Genomic DNA, 18,258 nt, shown 5'->3' with positions numbered 1-18,258 from the left:
GCGAGTACTAATCACGCACCTCAACCCCGCCTACGCAAACTTTTCAAATTTTCACAAACGAAACCTCGCGCCACAAACTCCCATCTCCATTCCCCTCCCGCGTCACTTACACGACCCTCTCTTTCTGCTCCCTGATTGGTGCGTGACATCGACGCGCCAACCCAGTTGCGTTTCCGCTTCTCCAAAAATTTGGTGCTATAATTTCCCTGTGGTGCACCCCCAGACGCGTCACCACCACTCACCCGGTCCACGGTTTATCACACGCACCCACCGTTGCCGTACACCTGTGACACGATAAGAGGATACGATATCGCACATAGAGAGAGAAACACACTGAGAATTCTAGAGTGAGAAACTCCGTCTCCAGAGAGAGAAACTTCGAGATCTGATCGGAACCGAGGTAACGCTAGCTCCCTCGCCAGCCTCGCTTTCTTCTCCTCCGTCGATTTGTTTCTGTTTTCTGGAGAAAGTTCTAGCTTAATATTCCTTATTAGGTTATTATTCTTCTCCGTTTTCGTTCTTTTCCGTAAAACCCTAGGTTTTGGATTCTAGGGTTTGGTGAAGGTTTCAGTTTCAGGTTGAGGGAAAACGAATTAGGGTTTTGGATGAATGGCTTCGGGGCCAATAGTTGGAGATGATGGAGCGAAAGAGAAGCAGAGGTACACCGAGAGTAAGGTTTACACTAGGAAAGCGTTTAAAGGTCCTAAGAACAAAGGTAACGCCTTCAGCACCGTGAACGCTGTTCCTCCTCCTACAGCCGCAGCTACTACCAACGGCGGCGACAACGGTTCTGCTACCGCTACTGCCGTTGATTACAACAAGGATAACAGTACTGTCGATAATGGTGATGTTAGGGCTAAGGATAATAGCAACAACGCCTCGGTTCTGCCGGTGCCGGTTCCGGTGCCGGAGGATGGGAATTCAGCTCGGCCGCAAGTGAATTCGAGGTTGGATGTGATTTCAGATGACTCCTCCAGCTTGAACCGTCCTCGGGATGAGCCTTTGAGTGTTCCAGGCGTGCGAGAGCGGTCGCCGGGGCCAGAGAATTGTGTTAGGATCAGTTTGGCTTCGCGGTCTAAGCAAGAGAAGCGGGAGCTGAGGAGGAGGCTTCAGGGTGAGCTTATTAGGGTTAGGAGTTTGGTGAATGGGATTGAGGAGAAGTTGGGGGTGCTTGGTGGGTATGGTAATTCAGATAGGATGGTGGATCGTGGGATTGGAAATGGGATTGGAGCTAAGAGGGCTCACTCGGAGGTTGCATCTGCTGTTGTTACACTGCGAGAACCTACCCGGCCTTTGCATCAGTTGAGTGTCTCGGTGTTGGAGAATAGTCAAGGGGTTGGTGAAATTGTTGAAAAAGAGAAGAGGACGCCCAAGGCAAACCAGTTCTATCGCAATTCAGAGTTCTTGCTTGCCAAAGATAAGTTTCCACCTGCGGAGAGTAACAAAAAGTCTAAATTGAATGGCAAGAAGCATGGCACGGGTGAGATGGGACTTGGAATGGGTTCCAAGCTTTTAAAGAGTTGTAGCTCGTTGCTTGAGAAGTTGATGAAACATAAGCATGGTTGGGTGTTTGATACTCCGGTTGACGTGGAAGGTCTTGGTTTGCATGATTACTTTAGTATCATCACACATCCAATGGACTTGGGTACTGTGAAGTCAAGGCTGAACAAGAATTGGTACAGATCACCCAAGGAGTTTGCCGAGGATGTGAGACTTACATTTCATAATGCCATGACTTATAATCCCAAAGGGCAAGACGTTCATATAATGGCAGAGCAGCTATCTAACATATTTGAAGAAAGATGGGCTATAATAGAATCAAATTACAACCGTGAGATGACATATGGCCTGGATTATGGAGCTCCTTCACCCGTGTCTAGAAAGGCTCCTCCATTTCGGCCCCCACCAATTGATATGAGGCGGATTTTGGATAGGTCAGAATCAATGACACAACCTCCAAAAATCATGGGCATCACTCCTTCGTCTCGAACCCCTGCTCCCAAAAAGCCCAAGGCCAAAGATCCTCATAAGAGAGACATGACATATGAGGAAAAGCAGAAACTCAGCACACATCTTCAGAGTCTACCTTCTGAGAAGCTAGATGCAATTGTACAGATCATTAAGAAGAGAAATTCAGCACTTTCCCAACACGATGATGAAATTGAAGTGGACATTGATAGTGTGGATACTGAGACTCTCTGGGAGCTTGATAGATTTGTGACCAACTATAAGAAAAGTTTGAGCAAAAACAAGAGGAAGGCTGAGCTTGCTATTCAAGCTAGAGAACAAGCTGAGCAGAATGCCCAGCAGAAGGTATACCTTTCAATTTTAAGTTCCAACAGCCAGTGTATTCTTTGGCAAACAATCATGGGTAAATGCATTTTATTTCATGCTTCCTGCAGAGTCAGGCACCAGTTGAAGTTGAGATTCCGACAGAAACACAAGCAGGTAATTTTTAATGGTGGCATTATTGTGGATCTCATTATTGAATTAATTAATGTATCTTTCTGTCTGTTTATTAGCAGATGAAAGAAATGTTCCCCCGTCGTTGCCTGAGCAAGGACAAGTTCCAGTGGATAATGGGAGTAAGACCAGTAGTTCAAGCAGCTCCAGCAGTGATTCAGGCTCTTCATCAAGTGGTACTTTGATTAATTATTTAGTCAAGAGATGCCTGACCTATTATTCATGCTAATGCATGTTCACTTCTACTTATCATTTTAGTCAAGTGTTCTGTCTGATTTATATTTATTTTATTTTTGCAGATTCTGATAGTGATAGTTCCTCAGCCTCTGGGTCTGATGCAGGGTCACCAAAAACCTGATTCATTCTGTCAGGTAGAATCACAACTTCCGAAACTTTATCTCGCTATTTGTTGTGCTTTATGTGTATTATGCTCTGTCATACATTTTTGTACTCCTGTCTTTTCGTTAATCATTATGTACGGTGACGTAGGTATCTCGCAAGATGATTTTTCTCTTAACTATTGGGATTGTGCTGCTCATAATTCATAAATGATTGATACTGGTTTACTATAGATGTTTGGTTAAGTGCGTTCCTGGCACTCCATTATTGTTATTGGTGTTTACTACTTCAATATGTCTACATAAATTGGTATTTTCTATAAAATTTGACATCTATATTCTATTCATGTGCTCTTCTTTTGTTAGTACTTTGTTGTTAAAATGGTTTTCATAGCCCCTTTGATCTCCTTTTAAGGTCTCAAAAGTGAAATGTCAGCTTTTTACAGGAATGCATACTCTTTAGTGTACCTGTTTGCACATGTTCCATGTTCTATTATATATACTCCATTTGTTGAGAGCATTTTTATTGGCATAACCTTTGTCTTTCTGTTCAAGGTATGCTGATGTCTAGTTCTGGTTATGGGTAATTGTCCTAGGAATTGTGATTTCCACCGAAAAGCCTTCTACTTTCTCTAATTCTCTCTAATCCCTCCTAGCTAAATTTTTTAAACTGGTATCTGTGAGTGTGTTGTGAATTTAAGAATTTTCATTGTGCCATGCTGATGGAGGGTGCGACACTGTTGTCTGATGTAAATGTATTTAGTGTGTAGATTATAAAGAGATTAATGGAAGATTGCATTATTAATATACCTCTAGAGTTTAAACAATTAATATCTCCCTGTAAATATTTGAAGCATGGTTTCTGGAACTGTTATGAATATGGTATGATATTGAAGGTTTCTTGAGTAGTGCTACCTTGTTTTGCTAATTTTTTTTTTTCATTTTATTTTAGTTGTATAGAAATAGAAGTACCTTTATTAGCATTAGCCTCAAATCTGTGTTATTTTGGTTGTAATTAATTCTTTTACCTACTATTTGTCTACTTCTGAATGGTGATTTGATGATTTGCTTTGCTTTTCTTATTATATTACATCTCTAATCTGCATTCTTGATGTGATCCATTATAAATTTTAGAGGAACTGAAATGCATTATTGTGGGATGACATCTTTATCTTGTACTTGTTTCTTGATTTCCCAGAAGAAATAACAAATCTTGGGAACTTTCCTTGTGAACATTTGTCTGCATGCCATTGTCCAATGAGTCTATATTATAATGCTACAATTTGCATATAATAACCTATGCAATATTAATCTTCTGTTTTTCACATCTCTATAATGCTACAAGTGCAATTTGCATATAATTACTATTTATACAATAATTGTCTTCTGTTTTTCACAACATAACGTAAAATTGAAAAAAAGTATAATACCTTGTGAATTAAACTAATAAAAAATCACGTGTAGTTGCAATTGTGAAGTACTTCTAACTTTTTATCCTTTGTTGTTTCATTTCATGTGGGCGTGGCAGATCTCAGATATTTAAAGATTAGATAGTGATATGCAATGTTTGGCTAGTTGGTTTTTTTCCCGCATCCAGATTTAGCTGTTGGTTTGTAAAGGAAGTATTCTCAAGGCCACCTATGATCCTACTGATGCAGTATGGTGGGGTCCTTTTCTCGCAACTGTTGAACTACTGCTATAAGGCCTTATTTGTGATAACAAACTAATGTAAAATATTTGGTAGAATGTGATGATAGGTAGATAGTTCTCCGTAGCAGTGTACATTGCTAACTACTGCTACTCTTATTAAGTTCCATTGATGACTTGTTTTGATTCTGTGCTGGCAGATTCAAGATTCTTGCTGTTATACAAAGATAATCTGTAATTCAAGTTCTTGACGCCATTATTGGTTCACATGAAATATCATTACATATGGAAATGGTAGCATGAGTTTGGCATCAGATTGTTTAGTAATGATATAGGAGCATTAAGGAGCTATAGTATATTTTCATCCTCTGGTTGAGTGATCTGATCCCGAGCAATTCAGTTGTGGCTGTGGGTTTGGTTATACAGCATTATCTTCTACTGCTCTCAAAATTAAATGGTGGAGGTTGCTACAGAGACTTAGATTTTGGTTATCCATATAAATTGAAGTTCTTTTTTTTTTTAATTGACCCGACCATGACACGCTTATTCCTTTGTTTATATATGCGTTCAACTCTTGTTGGACAGGAAACAAGAAGTATGAACAGAACTTACAAGGCATTCGTTTACTGTATATTCCTCGTTGATCGATGTGAATATGTGAACTCAAAATGGTGTTCAATTGTAATTACTCATTCAACAAAAAAGCTTAAAATATTTGAACAAAATTAAAAGTTTGTACATCTTTTGAGTCATGCGTAGTTTTCAACGGTTTGAAAATTTGCTGGATGATCAAAGCTCAACAATTTATGGATTAAAAGTTGAAGGTAGTTTTCAAGGCTTGGTCATCTAAAGATGATAATTTGAGGCATTCCCTGGTACCATATCTTTTCCTTTTTGTGTTTCGGAACAGTCTATTTCTGAAAATTAATTACTTTTTATTTTTTCCAAATATGGTAAAAGAATTATTTTTTAAAATAAATGTAATTAAAAACAGTTTAAAAATAAAAAGAAAAAATATTTTTGATTTCTCAATCCGTAGAGCTATGCAACTGCAAGAGGTTAAACAGATTTGAGTTGAGTTATATAATGTAGGGCATTTGTGAGGGTGAAAGCTTGGATGGAGAGTTATATAAGCAATAGGGGTAGAGAATAGGCAGGAAATGGAAGTGATGCTGCAGCGTCTGAAAGTTGAAGTGACGCTGGTCTCACGGTTCTGCCTTGCATTTTAAACCCAGACGCTTCTCTTGTTCTTCTTCTCTGAACGAGAAGCGCAAGTGAGGAGAACATGGTCCAGAACCCCAACTGCAACACCAACAACACCGTGACAATCCATTCGGGCAAGCTTCTTCCTTGGCCGAGTTTGGTTCAATCGTTCTCTCCACCACTGATCCTCTCTTTTCAAGTCCCAGCTTTCTCACATGGCTTACTCCATATGGCGCTGCCACAACCTCCCCCTTGGTTCGCTTCTCCTTTCTTATTGCAAATTATATCATCTAAAATCCAATTACCTCAATTCATTAATATTTTACAAGCCTCTGATTTCACTCTATCCTTAAAGCTATACTAAATTGTAGGCAACTGTACTAATGTTATTTTGTCACATTCTGACATGAGTTGGGAAAAATATGTATTTTTGTCGTCTTCATTGTGGGGAAAATATATTATGCATTCTGATATGGGTGAGGAAACATATGTGATTGGTTTTTTGTTATTGCCATAAGTAGTTTTTCTGTTTGTTTGGTATACTGCGATCAGCATTTAGAAATGATAATGTATTTACACTGTATTGGTATCTTGAATTTTCAAGAATTTCCCCGTATCCATGTTGTATTAAGTATCTGGGCTTCATACTTTTTTTTTTCTCGGTAATAGTGACATGTTGCTTCCTGAAGGTTTAATTTTCTTCATGTCTTTTTTTTTTTTTGCTTTGTCTTAATCACATCATTCACATGTGCATAATTAAGTTATTTATTTTCTTTGACTTCAGGTTTCCCCTAAGGAAATTCCTGCTCCCAAGGACTCAGGTTTGCCTCTGAATGCTTATATGCTTCATAATCCAGCACACGTGGAGCTCAATGCAATTGATTTGGCCTGGGATACTGTTGTCCGATTCTCTCCCTTTATTGAAATTCTTGGGGAGGGGTTCTTTGCTGACTTTGCTCATGTTTCTGATGATGAGAGCCGCCACTTCTCTTGGTGTGCACAGAGGCTTGCTGAGCTCGGTTTTAAGTAAGGGTAACTGTTACTTCAATTTGTTGCTAATTCTACTTAATATGATGATTTTCTGAGTCTTCTTTCCAACCAGATATGGTGATATGCCAGCCCACAATTGGCTATGGAGGGAATGTGAAAAATCATCAGACAATGTTGGGCTGCACATTTGGCTGTGATCCCACTAGTCCAGGTACCCCCCTCCGGCCCTCTCCCTCGGTCTTCCTTTCAAATGGTTGTTACCATTTGGTGAAAAATTGCTCAATAAATTTTATGATGTGGCTGTTTTCATGAGATTGTATTTCTTTTTCAAGCTTACGTGTATCAATTATAGGATGTGATAAGTAGAATGACTTGTACTGATGTAGTAACAAAAATGATTTTATGCTTTGGAAGCTGCTGGTTTGGTTAGACATTATTGTCTATTTGAATAACCTTTTTCATTTTTATATGTGGGTAGAAATTAATGTAACAGTAATAGTGCTACTGAGTTATGAGCTTCTGCTAAATTTGTCCGAATTCTGGAGTACTTTCATGAAAATTTCTGGAGGATTCCTTTCTATACAACCTAATTAGTTAGGGCTCATTCATTAACGTTTTTGTTAAGTTATGATTGGCATCAATCATTTTTCCCATTGATTTATATTTTCAACTATCTATTGCCTCTTCAGTTGGGGGGGCAAGTTTTATGGTAAACGCCTGGAAATGCTTCCCCTCATTTAATCACATGCTACAGAGATACATAAGCTTTGAATCACGTCAGATGTTCTAAATGCATATATTTATTTCACTTGTAGGAGGCTGGAGGACTTGATGCTGGGCCACGCCTGGTGAAAAAATTAGTTGGCTTTGGAGATAATGGGACATCTAAGATTGTGGCTAGAATTGCTGATGAGGAAGTTGCACATGTAGCAGTTGGTGTCTACTGGTTTGATTCTATCTGTGAAAAACTGAATTGTGCTCCAGATTTCACTTTTAAAGGTTGTGAAGTCTGGTTAATATCTGCTTATCTGCTCACATACACTGATACACACATATTGAAGGCATGCAATCTTCAACATAATTTTCTGTAACCATGCAGACTTACTAAAGGAATACAATGTGGAACTAAAGGGTCCCTTCAATTATTCAGCTCGAGATGAATCTGGTATTCCCGGTGATTGGTAAGAAATTGTACATCACAATTGGTTTTCTTGGCTGTACCTACGATATTTCAAGTTTGTATGACTGACAAAATAGCTGAAGAATCCAATCGTACCACTTCATTATGAATCTTACCATTTTAGTTGCTTCATATCATATTTTCCTGTCTAGGTATGATGATGCATCATCCGCAAGCACTAAGGACAAGAAAGACAAAGATGGCAATCAAAAACAGCTCTCTGCAGTAAGTGACAACCATCCTGCTCATTCCTGCAACTTTTATGAGCTTAATTTTTATGTACTGGCCATGTAAAACTCAAGTACTCAACTAATAAGAAATTATAATGGATATGATTTTCAAAATAATTATTTTAGATGTTAACAAACTTATTATATATGATGATTTTGTGATTGGATGATGGTATATAATTTCCTTAAACTTTTGGTACATGGACTATTTACTCGTTATATGTAGCTGTTCTTCTGGTTTTGATGCGTGTGGAAGTGTTTGTTACAGGTTTAGGAGAGGCTGGCTTCCATCGTTGCTGTGGAAACAGAGAATTCTAGTTTGACCAAGCCGCCTGAATGATATTTTGACACAATATATTGAACAATTGCTAATTTCAAGTGGGACAGGTATTAACTGATATTGCAAGTTTCAAACTTATCTCCTCAACAGCCAACAAGCACAACAGTATCATTATCATATACTTTGAAGTGATAAGGTTTCATACAAAGGTTTGGTGCTGCAATTCCTCTCTATTAGCAACCTTGCTTGACTGCATGTGCTAATGCAAATTCTGAAATTCAATCCACGCGTCCACCATTGATGAGGAACGTAAGCAGAACGAGGAGATAAATTATTCTTTATTTTGCGTACATAGACAGTGACGTAAATAACAATTTTTTTTAATAATTCATGAATGCGTATGATCATCAGAGGCTTAGCGTGATGCTGAAGTTGAACGAAGTCAATAATAGTTGCTTAGCTTCTTGGATATCGTGCCGTGTAAGTGCGTACGTGTGTATGATATCCAGGGCATTAGATCCTTGTACTTTTTTATCCGTAAGGTAGTGTTTGATAAAGAGTGATGAAAAATGATGAAAGTGAGCGATGAAAATGCAAGAGTAGAAAGGAATGAAGTTGTTTGGTTGAGATGAAAAGAAATGTAAAAGAGATGAAGTATTTAAATTAAAGTATCAATTTTACCTCCATTAAATAAAAAAGGTTCTTACCAGTTAGGTAGCATTTTTTTTTTAGAATTATGTTGTTAGTTGATTATGAAAATTACACCATCAATTATGTACCTTTGATCACATAACCTATGTTACAATCATAATTGATTATGTTGTAAATCTGAAATCAATGGTATCTAATTTTTGAAGGATTTAATAGATACATAATCGATCATGTTAATAAGATAATCAATTATATGATCAGGCTAAATTCTAACCTATCAAGGTCATGAGTTCTCCAGTTTGGAAGAATGACTTTTTTTCTTAGCAGCCAGTCCCAACTTCACTCTTTTTCATCTCATTTTGGAATGAAAAATTTAATCAATAGAACCCACAATTTTTAAGAAAAACTTGCATCCCAAAATCACCCCTAATGAATATTTATCCCACAACTTTCATCTCTAAACCACTTCAATTCAATTATATCTTAAATTCATTTTTTCAAATTGACACTAACATATATCAGAAGTTAGCAACAACAACTAAAAAAAAATAAGAAAAATATATTATTGACTGACATGATAATAATGTGACATTCAATTTTTCATGTCTTTACTTAATGGATAGACATTAATGGTTAGTATCAAAGTAAAAAATTGAAAATATCAGATAAAAAAAATTAATATTTTTTATAAATAACAATTTGAAAAAGGATATACATCATATAAGAAAAATATATTTAAGCCTTAAAAGAAATTATTTTAAAAAAAGTTCTAAATCATTTTTTCGGCTATGTTATATCTATTTTTTTTTGTTGCAATTCATGTTATGTAATTATGTGAATTGCATTAACAATGATTATGTGAAATTGGAAAAAGAAAATTTGAAAATATTATACAAAATGTTATTTCTTAGATGATGAAAAATAAATTTGAAAATAAAAATGCAAGCACTAATTTTTTTTATTTTATGAAGATTTTTAAAAAAATAATGATTCCTTTTTAAAAAACTAATGACTGAATATTATCTTGATGATAGTAATATTGCACTTAATATTGAATAAAAAAATTGAGCATCGAATAAAAATAATTTTAAGATGTAAGAGATATTCATTGGATAACTAATTAATAAGAAAAGCTAACATAATAGTTTCATTTGGTTTGATACAAAAACTCATAATATGTATTACAAAATGAAAAGGAAATGTACGTAAGATTCACATGATTTAAAAGATAATTCGAATTTATTATAATATGCATTTATAATTATTATATTAAAATACAATTATACTATCAAAATTATTTAATTGAAAATAATAATTTTAATAACCTTTTGTCCTATTTAATTTAACTTCGAGAGACACTCTTCGTATTGCAAAGTCAAGTTTGCAGTGACCAGAGCTGTTTGTTTGTGTTTTTTTTTTTCTGAATGGACCCGAACTGTTTATATTACGGTAATATTGATGTGTGTGATATATTAAGTGTTTAAATATAATTATCTATTTCAAGAAATAAAAAATTTAAAAACTACATATATTAATGTATTCATTAGAAACTGACAAATTAACTATTAATTGAAAGCAAGTTAAAAATTATCTTTTGAAATAGTTTGAAAATATAAAATTTATAAAAGATAAAAATAATAAAATTTTACCTAAATAAAAAAAATTAAAAAGAAATTTAATAAATGTTCAATAATAAAAAAGAAATAAATATAAAAAAACTCAAGTAAATAACAGATTCCGGGAAAATATCTGTTCCCTTTCCTGGAAAACTTCCTGTTCCTGGTAAATCAATCGTCTAAACCCTAAACCTAGCATCCTACTTCGCTTTTGCTTTAAGCCACCAAACGCGTTTCTCTTGCCTTCTTAATAACACATCAAGGGCTTTCACCTACTTCTTCTTCTTCTTCTCAGACAAAAAAGAAAGAAAACACACACAAAATATGTGCAACTCAGATGGTGATTGCAGGCCCTTGGGTTTTCTCTTGGGTCTTCCCTTCGCCTTTCTCGCCCTCCTCGTCTCAATAGTTGGCCTCGTCGTCTGGATAGTTGGGTAAGAACAAACAACACACCCTTTTTCACTGTCATCAATTTTCTTCTTCAGTATGAAAAATTAATTAGTACCATATAATTTTATTTCAATTTTGTTTGTTGGGGATGTTGTGATTTCCAGTTCTGAAACATGGGTTTTGGTCTGATTGAGTGAAAATATCAAAAAGGTTAAAACTTTGTCTTTGATTCGTAATTTTCGCAGGCTATTGTTGACATGCATATGCCCTTGCTGTTTGTGCGTAACAGTAATAGTGGAGTGTGCGTTGGAGTTGGTGAAGGCTCCACTGCATGTTATGGAGTGGTGCACCTCTCAGATCCCTTGTTAGCTACCTTCTGTTTTCACCAATTCCGTCACTAAGTTCTAGTGCTGAGAGTGCTTTTGATTGATTACTTTTCATTTTATTTCTCCTTAGTGAGATTGAAAATTTCAACTTGTTATTGCCTCTGTTTTCTTGCAAAATTAATAGTAGTTCATACTTCATATTGTATTTTTTTTTTCTTTCTTGTGCATATACCTATAACTCTACCAATAATAAAGGTAATATATTCTTGCGTACTATGATGTCTTTTTAACATTTTAGTACATCAGTACAGGTAGGGAGCATCTTTCTTCTACTAGGTACAATAATGAACTTGGGGAAATTATTGTTTTGGCTCATTTTGATCACTGATGTATGCACTGAAAGCAACATATTTGTTAATGGAAGATAAAATAAAATGTAGAATATAGACAGAAGCACAATGTAGGATTAATCAATGATTGGCTTGTTTTTGTAGATAAAATAAGATTGGCTTGTTTTGTCTTTTCTTTTTCATCCGACGTCAACGTCGTCAATATCAACTATAATGTGCTTGTGACGCCAAAACAGAAGGAACCTGTTTTGGTCCTTTTGGACTGAGGATTTTTTTGGATACAAGAGTATCACACTTTTTTATTTTATTTTATGTAATTCACACTCAACTTTAAAGTACTATTATTTAATAAATTCTAAATCAATTTCAGTCTTAAAGAATTTTACATTCAGATTATCTGAATACCTCATCTGAAACTTTATTCTTCCCTTTATAAATTAGGTTAAATTATTTTTTTCCTCTAGTTTAGTTTTTTGGTTTCATTTGTTCTTTTAGTTTTCTTCTAGTCCAATTAGATCCTTTCATTTTTAAAATAGGTACTATAAAAAAATTAAAATAAGTTCAAATGGATCTTTAATGAGAATTTCAATTAACGACATTAAATCGGTGTCTATGTGTAAAAAAGGAAACGAGAAAAAAGGGAACAACACGCCAACGATCATGTGGATTCTAGTTAGTCGATCGATTTAATGAACCTAAAAAAAAATTAGAGGACTTAATTAAATAAAAAAAAATTAGAAAATCAAATTGAATAAAAAACTAAATTAGTGGGAAAAAATCAATTTAACCTATAAACTAAACAGACAAACTACCGTTACCGACTTTCGTTTTGCTTTTGATAATTTAAAATACATTATACTTCCGTCCCAGTTTGTTTGCCTTTTCATGTCATAAAAAAAAAAAGGAAGGCAAAAGCGTATATTTTAGCTTTAATCATGAGCGTTAATTTCATAAGGACGTTAAACCAAACACACAATACATCAGTTACGGAAGAATTAACATGGTTTGGGAAGCTTTTTACTAACCGATTGTATTTAACATACACGAGTAAAAATGTTGTATCAGTACTCAATACTACATAAATTGGTAGATAAATATTTTCTTTTTGCCCTTGTATATCGGTACAAAAAAAAAAAAATTAATTTGTGTATCGAGTACAATAACCGGAAAATAATGTGTTGAAAAATCACAAACGATTGTAGTTATGAAATTAGACATTGTATGTGTTAAGCAATAAAGCCTAACAAGATTAATAGATAGATGAATTCTTTAAATATTTAATTAGGATTTAACTCATGACTCTGTTTGACAGTATGTTGAAAAGGATTACTCTCCAATATTTGCAACCTCTAATAAAAAAAAGTGGAGGATTAAAATGGGATTTAACTCTCTAAAATAAGGAAGTACACTTTAAAGAATAAAGTGTAAAACTAACTATTAATTAAAAAAATCAACGATCAGGACTGTAATTAACTTTAAATTTTGTTATGTTTGTATTTGATTTATCACAATTTTTAATCATTGGTTTTCTAGTCAATAATTTATGTTATATTGAACACTTTTTTCTTTTTTTTGAAAGTGTTGTATTGAGTACTGATACAACTAGCTTATTAAGTTTAAGACAGTGTATAATTGCGTTAAATGTGTGGACAAATAATTTTATCAGGTCCTATATGACTTTAATTATGATTACCCATGTAGAAATACTTATGTTCTACCAAGGGTATACTTTATTCTGAATTTCTGATGCATATCTCTTCATTTTAAGGCAGTCAAATTCTTAGAATAAAGTGGACTTATTTTCATTGATAAGAATTATTGATCAAGATCATTGATGGGTAGGGTGAAAGGGAAAGGTGCCTACGCTGAAAACTTGGCCTGCAGCCAGAGGGCATCAAACATGGCCTCCTAAGGTACTCACAATTGGAACCAAATTCCATCTTTGCTTGATTTATTTTTCTTTAGTTTAGTAATTATTTGGGCAGACAGAGATGCCATAATGATTAGGAATGTGTTGCTTTTTTGGGGAGGGACCTAAAATATTATATATATTTCATTAATCAATAGTTAATGAAATGTTCAGACTTGGTTACGTATATACATAATTAAATCAACAACAATATCAGAAGGAGATTGCAAAGTTGAATGTCTGTGAGATTCTCAATCCTGTTGCTGAATTGCTCTCTAGCTATCTATATTATGATCATGAAAGTTCAATAAAGTGAATAAACCCATGGCATTTCCCTATTTTCTCCCACAGTTATCATGTCGCTATCATTACATTGCATAATCCCCCTTGAAATTCATGTGTTCTCTCACGATTATCACACCACCATTTTAGGTTCTTCTTCCTTCTCTTGCTTTCACACCTCTGAAGTCTGAAACATCATAAACAGTTCAACACACATTTCCAACCTTAATATTTTGTCGGTTCCAGGCAAGAAACATCCTCTCTTTGTCAAACACAGAAAACTATTCTGAATAGAAAATTATCCAAAATAATTAGGAGTATTAAGTATGAGTAAGAATTCTCACTATAAAATGAGAATGAGCAAACGCGGATTGTAGGATTTTACACTTGAACAGAAAGATTATTGATAATCAAGTATGAATAAAAAGTCTTACACTATTTTTTTTTTCATTTCTTTTTTCTTTTACTTTCTCTTTTTTTAATTTTTTTTTTATAAATCGGCCAATACACGGGCCACGCGCGGCTAGTTAGGTTAGTTAAAGACAAGCTTATAATTTAGAAAAACTGACAATTTTTTCAGATTCTTTTCCTTAATGTATATCACTGTCAAGGGCAATTTTGATTCTTAGCTTGTAACTCACTACTTTTTTCAATTCTAAATAGCAAGATATATACAAGTTTCTTACCTTAAACACAAAGGGAATTATGTAGTTATGTGACAGATGAAGACATGAAAATCAATAATTAATATTATTAATGGAAAGGAAACAATATTTTATTAAGAAAATATTTAATTATAAATAAGTTAATTGTATTATTTATTAAATAAATAACATTTTTTAATTTCTTTAAAATATTATTAATAAATAAGTAGTATTTTTTATAAATCTAAAGCGATGATTTTATCTGCTTCACATTAAGATGGTTCTATGTCCCCATATTATAACCTTCTTTTTTTAGGGCATCCGGCCATATTATAACTTGAACTTATGGTATATATTTTACCAAAAAATTTGTCTCACCTCGATCTTTGTAACTACGACCTATTGCTTCTTTCTTGTTTGCTATGATGATTTTCTTTTTCATGTTTACCGAAATATAAGTCAAAGTGGCATCCCCCACGTTCACGAAGTTGTGCTGAAACTAATATTCAACACGCTACAAATTATGATTGCAAATTAAGAATACTACGTACAGGAGGAAAAACTCGCATTTGACAGAAAAAAAGAAAATAGGGAAAAAAATATTGTCATTTTTTTCAAACTAATGCTTGTGGCTGATATCATTGTTTCTATATTAGAGTCCACTTGTTTGTTTTATTTGTCGAGAGAAAAATGATAGACTCAGTGTGAATCAGTATATATATATAATGTAAACTACGAACGTTTCTCTTATGGTGATGGCCAACAATAATGCTACGTTCACAATAAGACTTCACCAGCAACATCACAAAGATTTGGTGGGTATATAGTAGGATTGTGATTTTTGGTCTGCCACATTCGAACGTGCAGTCCTTGTGCCTTTGCTGTTTATTCTGTCAAAATAATTAAATTTTATATCTTGGCAGGTACAAGGGAAGAGCTTATCATGTTTGAACAAGGAGTGATAATAAAATTAACATAACGAAATTAATCTGCATAAGAAATGTTAAAATTTACCAAACTGCTACTCATAATTATAGGAGCATGGTCCGTTTAGTTCATTTTTTTTTATTGCTTGTCTTGATACCAAATCAACTTAAAACTGGTGCACGCTTATTTCGAAAAGATTACTAGCTATACTATAAATGACTAATAAGAGTCCTAATCACACACTCCTTGCTATAATAAGAATTACTGTCATCACATCGATTTCGTTAACCATTTACCTTAGGATAATATAGTTTAAAGCCATGGTATGAATAATTAAGATAAGGTGGACTTTTGAGATTACGGTTGGGTCATGACAACATTTTCCATTTCCAAAAGTCTTTTAACTCTACATTACACTATTTATTATATTATGAATAATTGACATATATGATATACCCCTAATAAATGATTTCACTTAGTACATTAGCATGAATCATTCATATATACCCTCCTTGCCAATATAACATTATAAGCCTTCCTTGTCTAAAGAGCTAATATGCAACCTTAAGGAATTCCACCATCTATAGCTGCACTATATTATGAGATTATCTATCTATCATTGCTATATTCAATCCAATAGTTTATCAATTCACCATGGAAGAAAGGGAAAACAAAGAGATAAAGATAGCCAGGTTTTCAAGTTGTCGTGGGGTTGCATTTGAAATCAATCCAAATAGAAGCAACCCCTTTGCAATTGGATCACCACCAAAGCAGGAACGGATTGGAACTTGGCTATGGCTTCCATGGACTCGAAACAGTTCATTCAAAGTTCTTCCTCAGCCTCATACCATTAGTCCAACTCGGAGCCGTGCCAGCAGCCACTTCTGTGACATTGACATTGATGCAAGTGATTTTGAGGTAGAGTTCATAGCCGAAGTTCAAGATATAGAAAAACCGGATAAAGCTAATGTGGTTAAGGTGCAAAAGCTACTTCCCAAAAGTGATCCACCAAGGAGGTCAAGGCTCTCCATAATTTTGCTTGATCAAGGGTTCACATGCTACAAAGGGCTATTTCTGGTTTGCATGGCCTTGAATGTGGTGGCATTGGCTCTTTCAGCAGCAGGGTGTTTCCCTTATGCCAAGACAAGAGCTGCATTGTTCTCTATTGGGAACATTCTAGCTCTAACACTGTGTAGAAGTGAGGCAGCTTTGAGAGTTATTTTCTGGTTGACTGTGCAGACTCTTGGAAGGCCTTGTGTCTCTCTTAGAATCAAAACTGCCACCACTTCATTCCTTCAAAGTGTTGGGGGAATCCATAGTGGTTGTGGTGTTTCTTCTATAGCCTGGCTTGCTTATTCCCTAGTTCTTACATTGAAAAACAAAGACAAAACTTCCCCAGAGATAATTGGAGTTGCATTCACCATCCTCTCACTCATTCTACTCTCTTCCTTCGCAGCTTTCCCTCTTATCCGTCACCTTCATCACAATGTTTTCGAGAGAATTCACCGTTTCGCCGGGTGGATGGCTCTCATCCTTCTCTGGCTATTCATTCTTCTCTCCATAAGCTATGAACCTTACTCACACACCTATGACTTGACCATGTCTAAGGTGGTCAAGAAGCAAGAGTGTTGGTTCACTTTAGCCATCACAATTCTCATTATCATTCCTTGGCTGAGTGTTAGAAAGGTGCAAGTTAATGTATCATCTGCTTCAAGCCACGCCTCGATCATCAAGTTTGAAGGTGGTGTTGAAGCAGGTTTACTAGGTAGAATAAGTCCTTCACCCTTGTCAGAATGGCATGCCTTTGGGATCATATCTGATGGGAAGAAAGAGCACATGATGCTAGCTGGTGCAGTTGGTGACTTCACCAAGTCCTTGGTTAGTACCCCGCCAAAGCATCTTTGGGTTCGCACCATGCATTTTGCTGGATTGCCTTACCTAGTGAACTTGTATCAGAGGGTGTTGTTGGTTGCCACAGGGTCAGGGATTTGTGTGTTCTTGTCATTTCTTTTGCAGCCTAGTAAGGCTGATGTGTGCTTAATATGGGTGGCTAAGGACATTGAATTGAACTTTGGAAGGGAGATAATAGAGATGATGAACAAATATTCAAAAGAGAAGGTGATAGTGCATGACACAGCAATTTCTGGTCGTCCCAATGTGGCTGAGGTGAGTGTGAATGCTGCCATTAAGTGGAATGTTGAAGTGGTTATTGTCACTAGCAACCCTGAAGGCAGTAGAGATGTGCTTAGAGCATGCAAGAGGGCTAACATCCCTGCCTTTGGCCCCATTTGGGACTCTTGAAAAGGCTCAAAAAATGTATTGCAAGACAAGTATTCATTACTTCTCTGTTTGGATGGAACAGGGTATCAACTAATAATTATTCTTGTTCATTGATATTATTAGCTTGTAAAATGAAATCCTACAGTACATCACTCTGAATTCCTTCCTTGTGTTCTTTATTTTCTTCTCTCTGTTTTTATCCAGTTCATACAAATGCTCTCTATTTAAAACAAATTAACTTTAATTAATGGTAATCGTGAAAATTCATTATACATACTATAAAGTACTAGTTGCACATCAATTTAATGCTACACCATGACCGTATGATTACTCACCTTAATTTAGACATGATTGACTCTATGCTGATTGACAGATACTCACCTTAATTTCTATCCAACCACATTTTAATATTAAAAAGTAGGTGCAAGTTTCATTGTCCCGTTGACGGCTATTATTCGTGCACATCAACAACAACAAACAAGAAGGACAAAGCTAGATCAAATGGAATTAAGTTTAATTGATACTGCATCGAAATATTAGTTTAAACTTAAT

At 35.0% G+C, this 18,258-nt stretch overlaps 3 protein-coding genes and 1 pseudogene across 4 annotated transcripts; all 4 read left to right on the top strand.

Annotated features, from left to right (window-relative positions):
* The first annotated feature begins 228 nt into the window (after positions 1-228).
* On the top strand, positions 229-5,055 carry LOC114374121 (transcription factor GTE4-like). Of its 2 annotated transcripts, none has more exons than XM_028331722.1 (5): positions 229-2,313; positions 2,403-2,448; positions 2,523-2,639; positions 2,763-2,834; positions 4,330-5,055. In XM_028331722.1, the coding sequence occupies exons 1-4, from the start codon at positions 610-612 to the stop codon at positions 2,819-2,821; spliced, it is 1,926 nt and encodes a 641-aa protein (XP_028187523.1). In that variant the 5' UTR covers positions 229-609; the 3' UTR covers positions 2,822-2,834; positions 4,330-5,055. The 2 variants fall into 2 exon arrangements, with proteins under 2 accessions (XP_028187523.1, XP_028187524.1); XM_028331723.1 differs by having other exon boundaries at positions 230-2,313; positions 2,526-2,639.
* A 553-nt stretch (positions 5,056-5,608) lies between these two features.
* LOC114373356 lies at positions 5,609-9,022 on the top strand (annotated as a pseudogene).
* A 1,701-nt stretch (positions 9,023-10,723) lies between these two features.
* On the top strand, positions 10,724-11,587 carry LOC114375346 (signaling peptide TAXIMIN 1-like). Its single transcript, XM_028333123.1, has 2 exons — positions 10,724-11,032; positions 11,234-11,587. Exons 1-2 carry the CDS (start codon positions 10,923-10,925, stop codon positions 11,355-11,357), a joined length of 234 nt encoding a protein of 77 aa, XP_028188924.1. The 5' UTR covers positions 10,724-10,922; the 3' UTR covers positions 11,358-11,587.
* Positions 11,588-15,777: 4,190 nt separating this feature from the next.
* Positions 15,778-17,865, top strand: LOC114375872 (adenylate-forming reductase 06235-like). The gene has a single exon (XM_028333738.1). It carries the CDS (start codon positions 16,081-16,083, stop codon positions 17,725-17,727), a length of 1,647 nt encoding a protein of 548 aa, XP_028189539.1. The 5' UTR covers positions 15,778-16,080; the 3' UTR covers positions 17,728-17,865.
* The last annotated feature ends 393 nt before the right edge of the window (positions 17,866-18,258 follow it).

This window comes from Glycine soja, chromosome 11 (assembly GCF_004193775.1).
Source record: "Glycine soja cultivar W05 chromosome 11, ASM419377v2, whole genome shotgun sequence".
In the NCBI taxonomy this organism is placed as follows: Eukaryota; Viridiplantae; Streptophyta; class Magnoliopsida; order Fabales; family Fabaceae; genus Glycine; species Glycine soja.
Note: the sequence above shows the minus strand (reverse complement) of the source record. Positions and strands in the feature narration are given on the sequence as shown.

Bases quoted from the DNA above. Each gene is read 5' to 3' on its own strand.
- LOC114375872 (XM_028333738.1), top strand. From the start codon at position 16,081: ATGGAAGAAAGGGAAAACAAAGAGATAAAGATAGCCAGGTTTTCAAGT.
- LOC114375346 (XM_028333123.1), top strand. From the start codon at position 10,923: ATGTGCAACTCAGATGGTGATTGCAGGCCCTTGGGTTTTCTCTTGGGT. The intron at 11,033-11,233 runs GTAAGAACAAAC...TAATTTTCGCAG, and splicing joins CTCGTCGTCTGGATAGTTGG to GCTATTGTTGACATGCATAT.
- LOC114374121 (XM_028331722.1), top strand. From the start codon at position 610: ATGGCTTCGGGGCCAATAGTTGGAGATGATGGAGCGAAAGAGAAGCAG. The intron at 2,314-2,402 runs GTATACCTTTCA...TGCTTCCTGCAG, and splicing joins AGCAGAATGCCCAGCAGAAG to AGTCAGGCACCAGTTGAAGT. The intron at 2,640-2,762 runs GTACTTTGATTA...TTATTTTTGCAG, and splicing joins TTCAGGCTCTTCATCAAGTG to ATTCTGATAGTGATAGTTCC.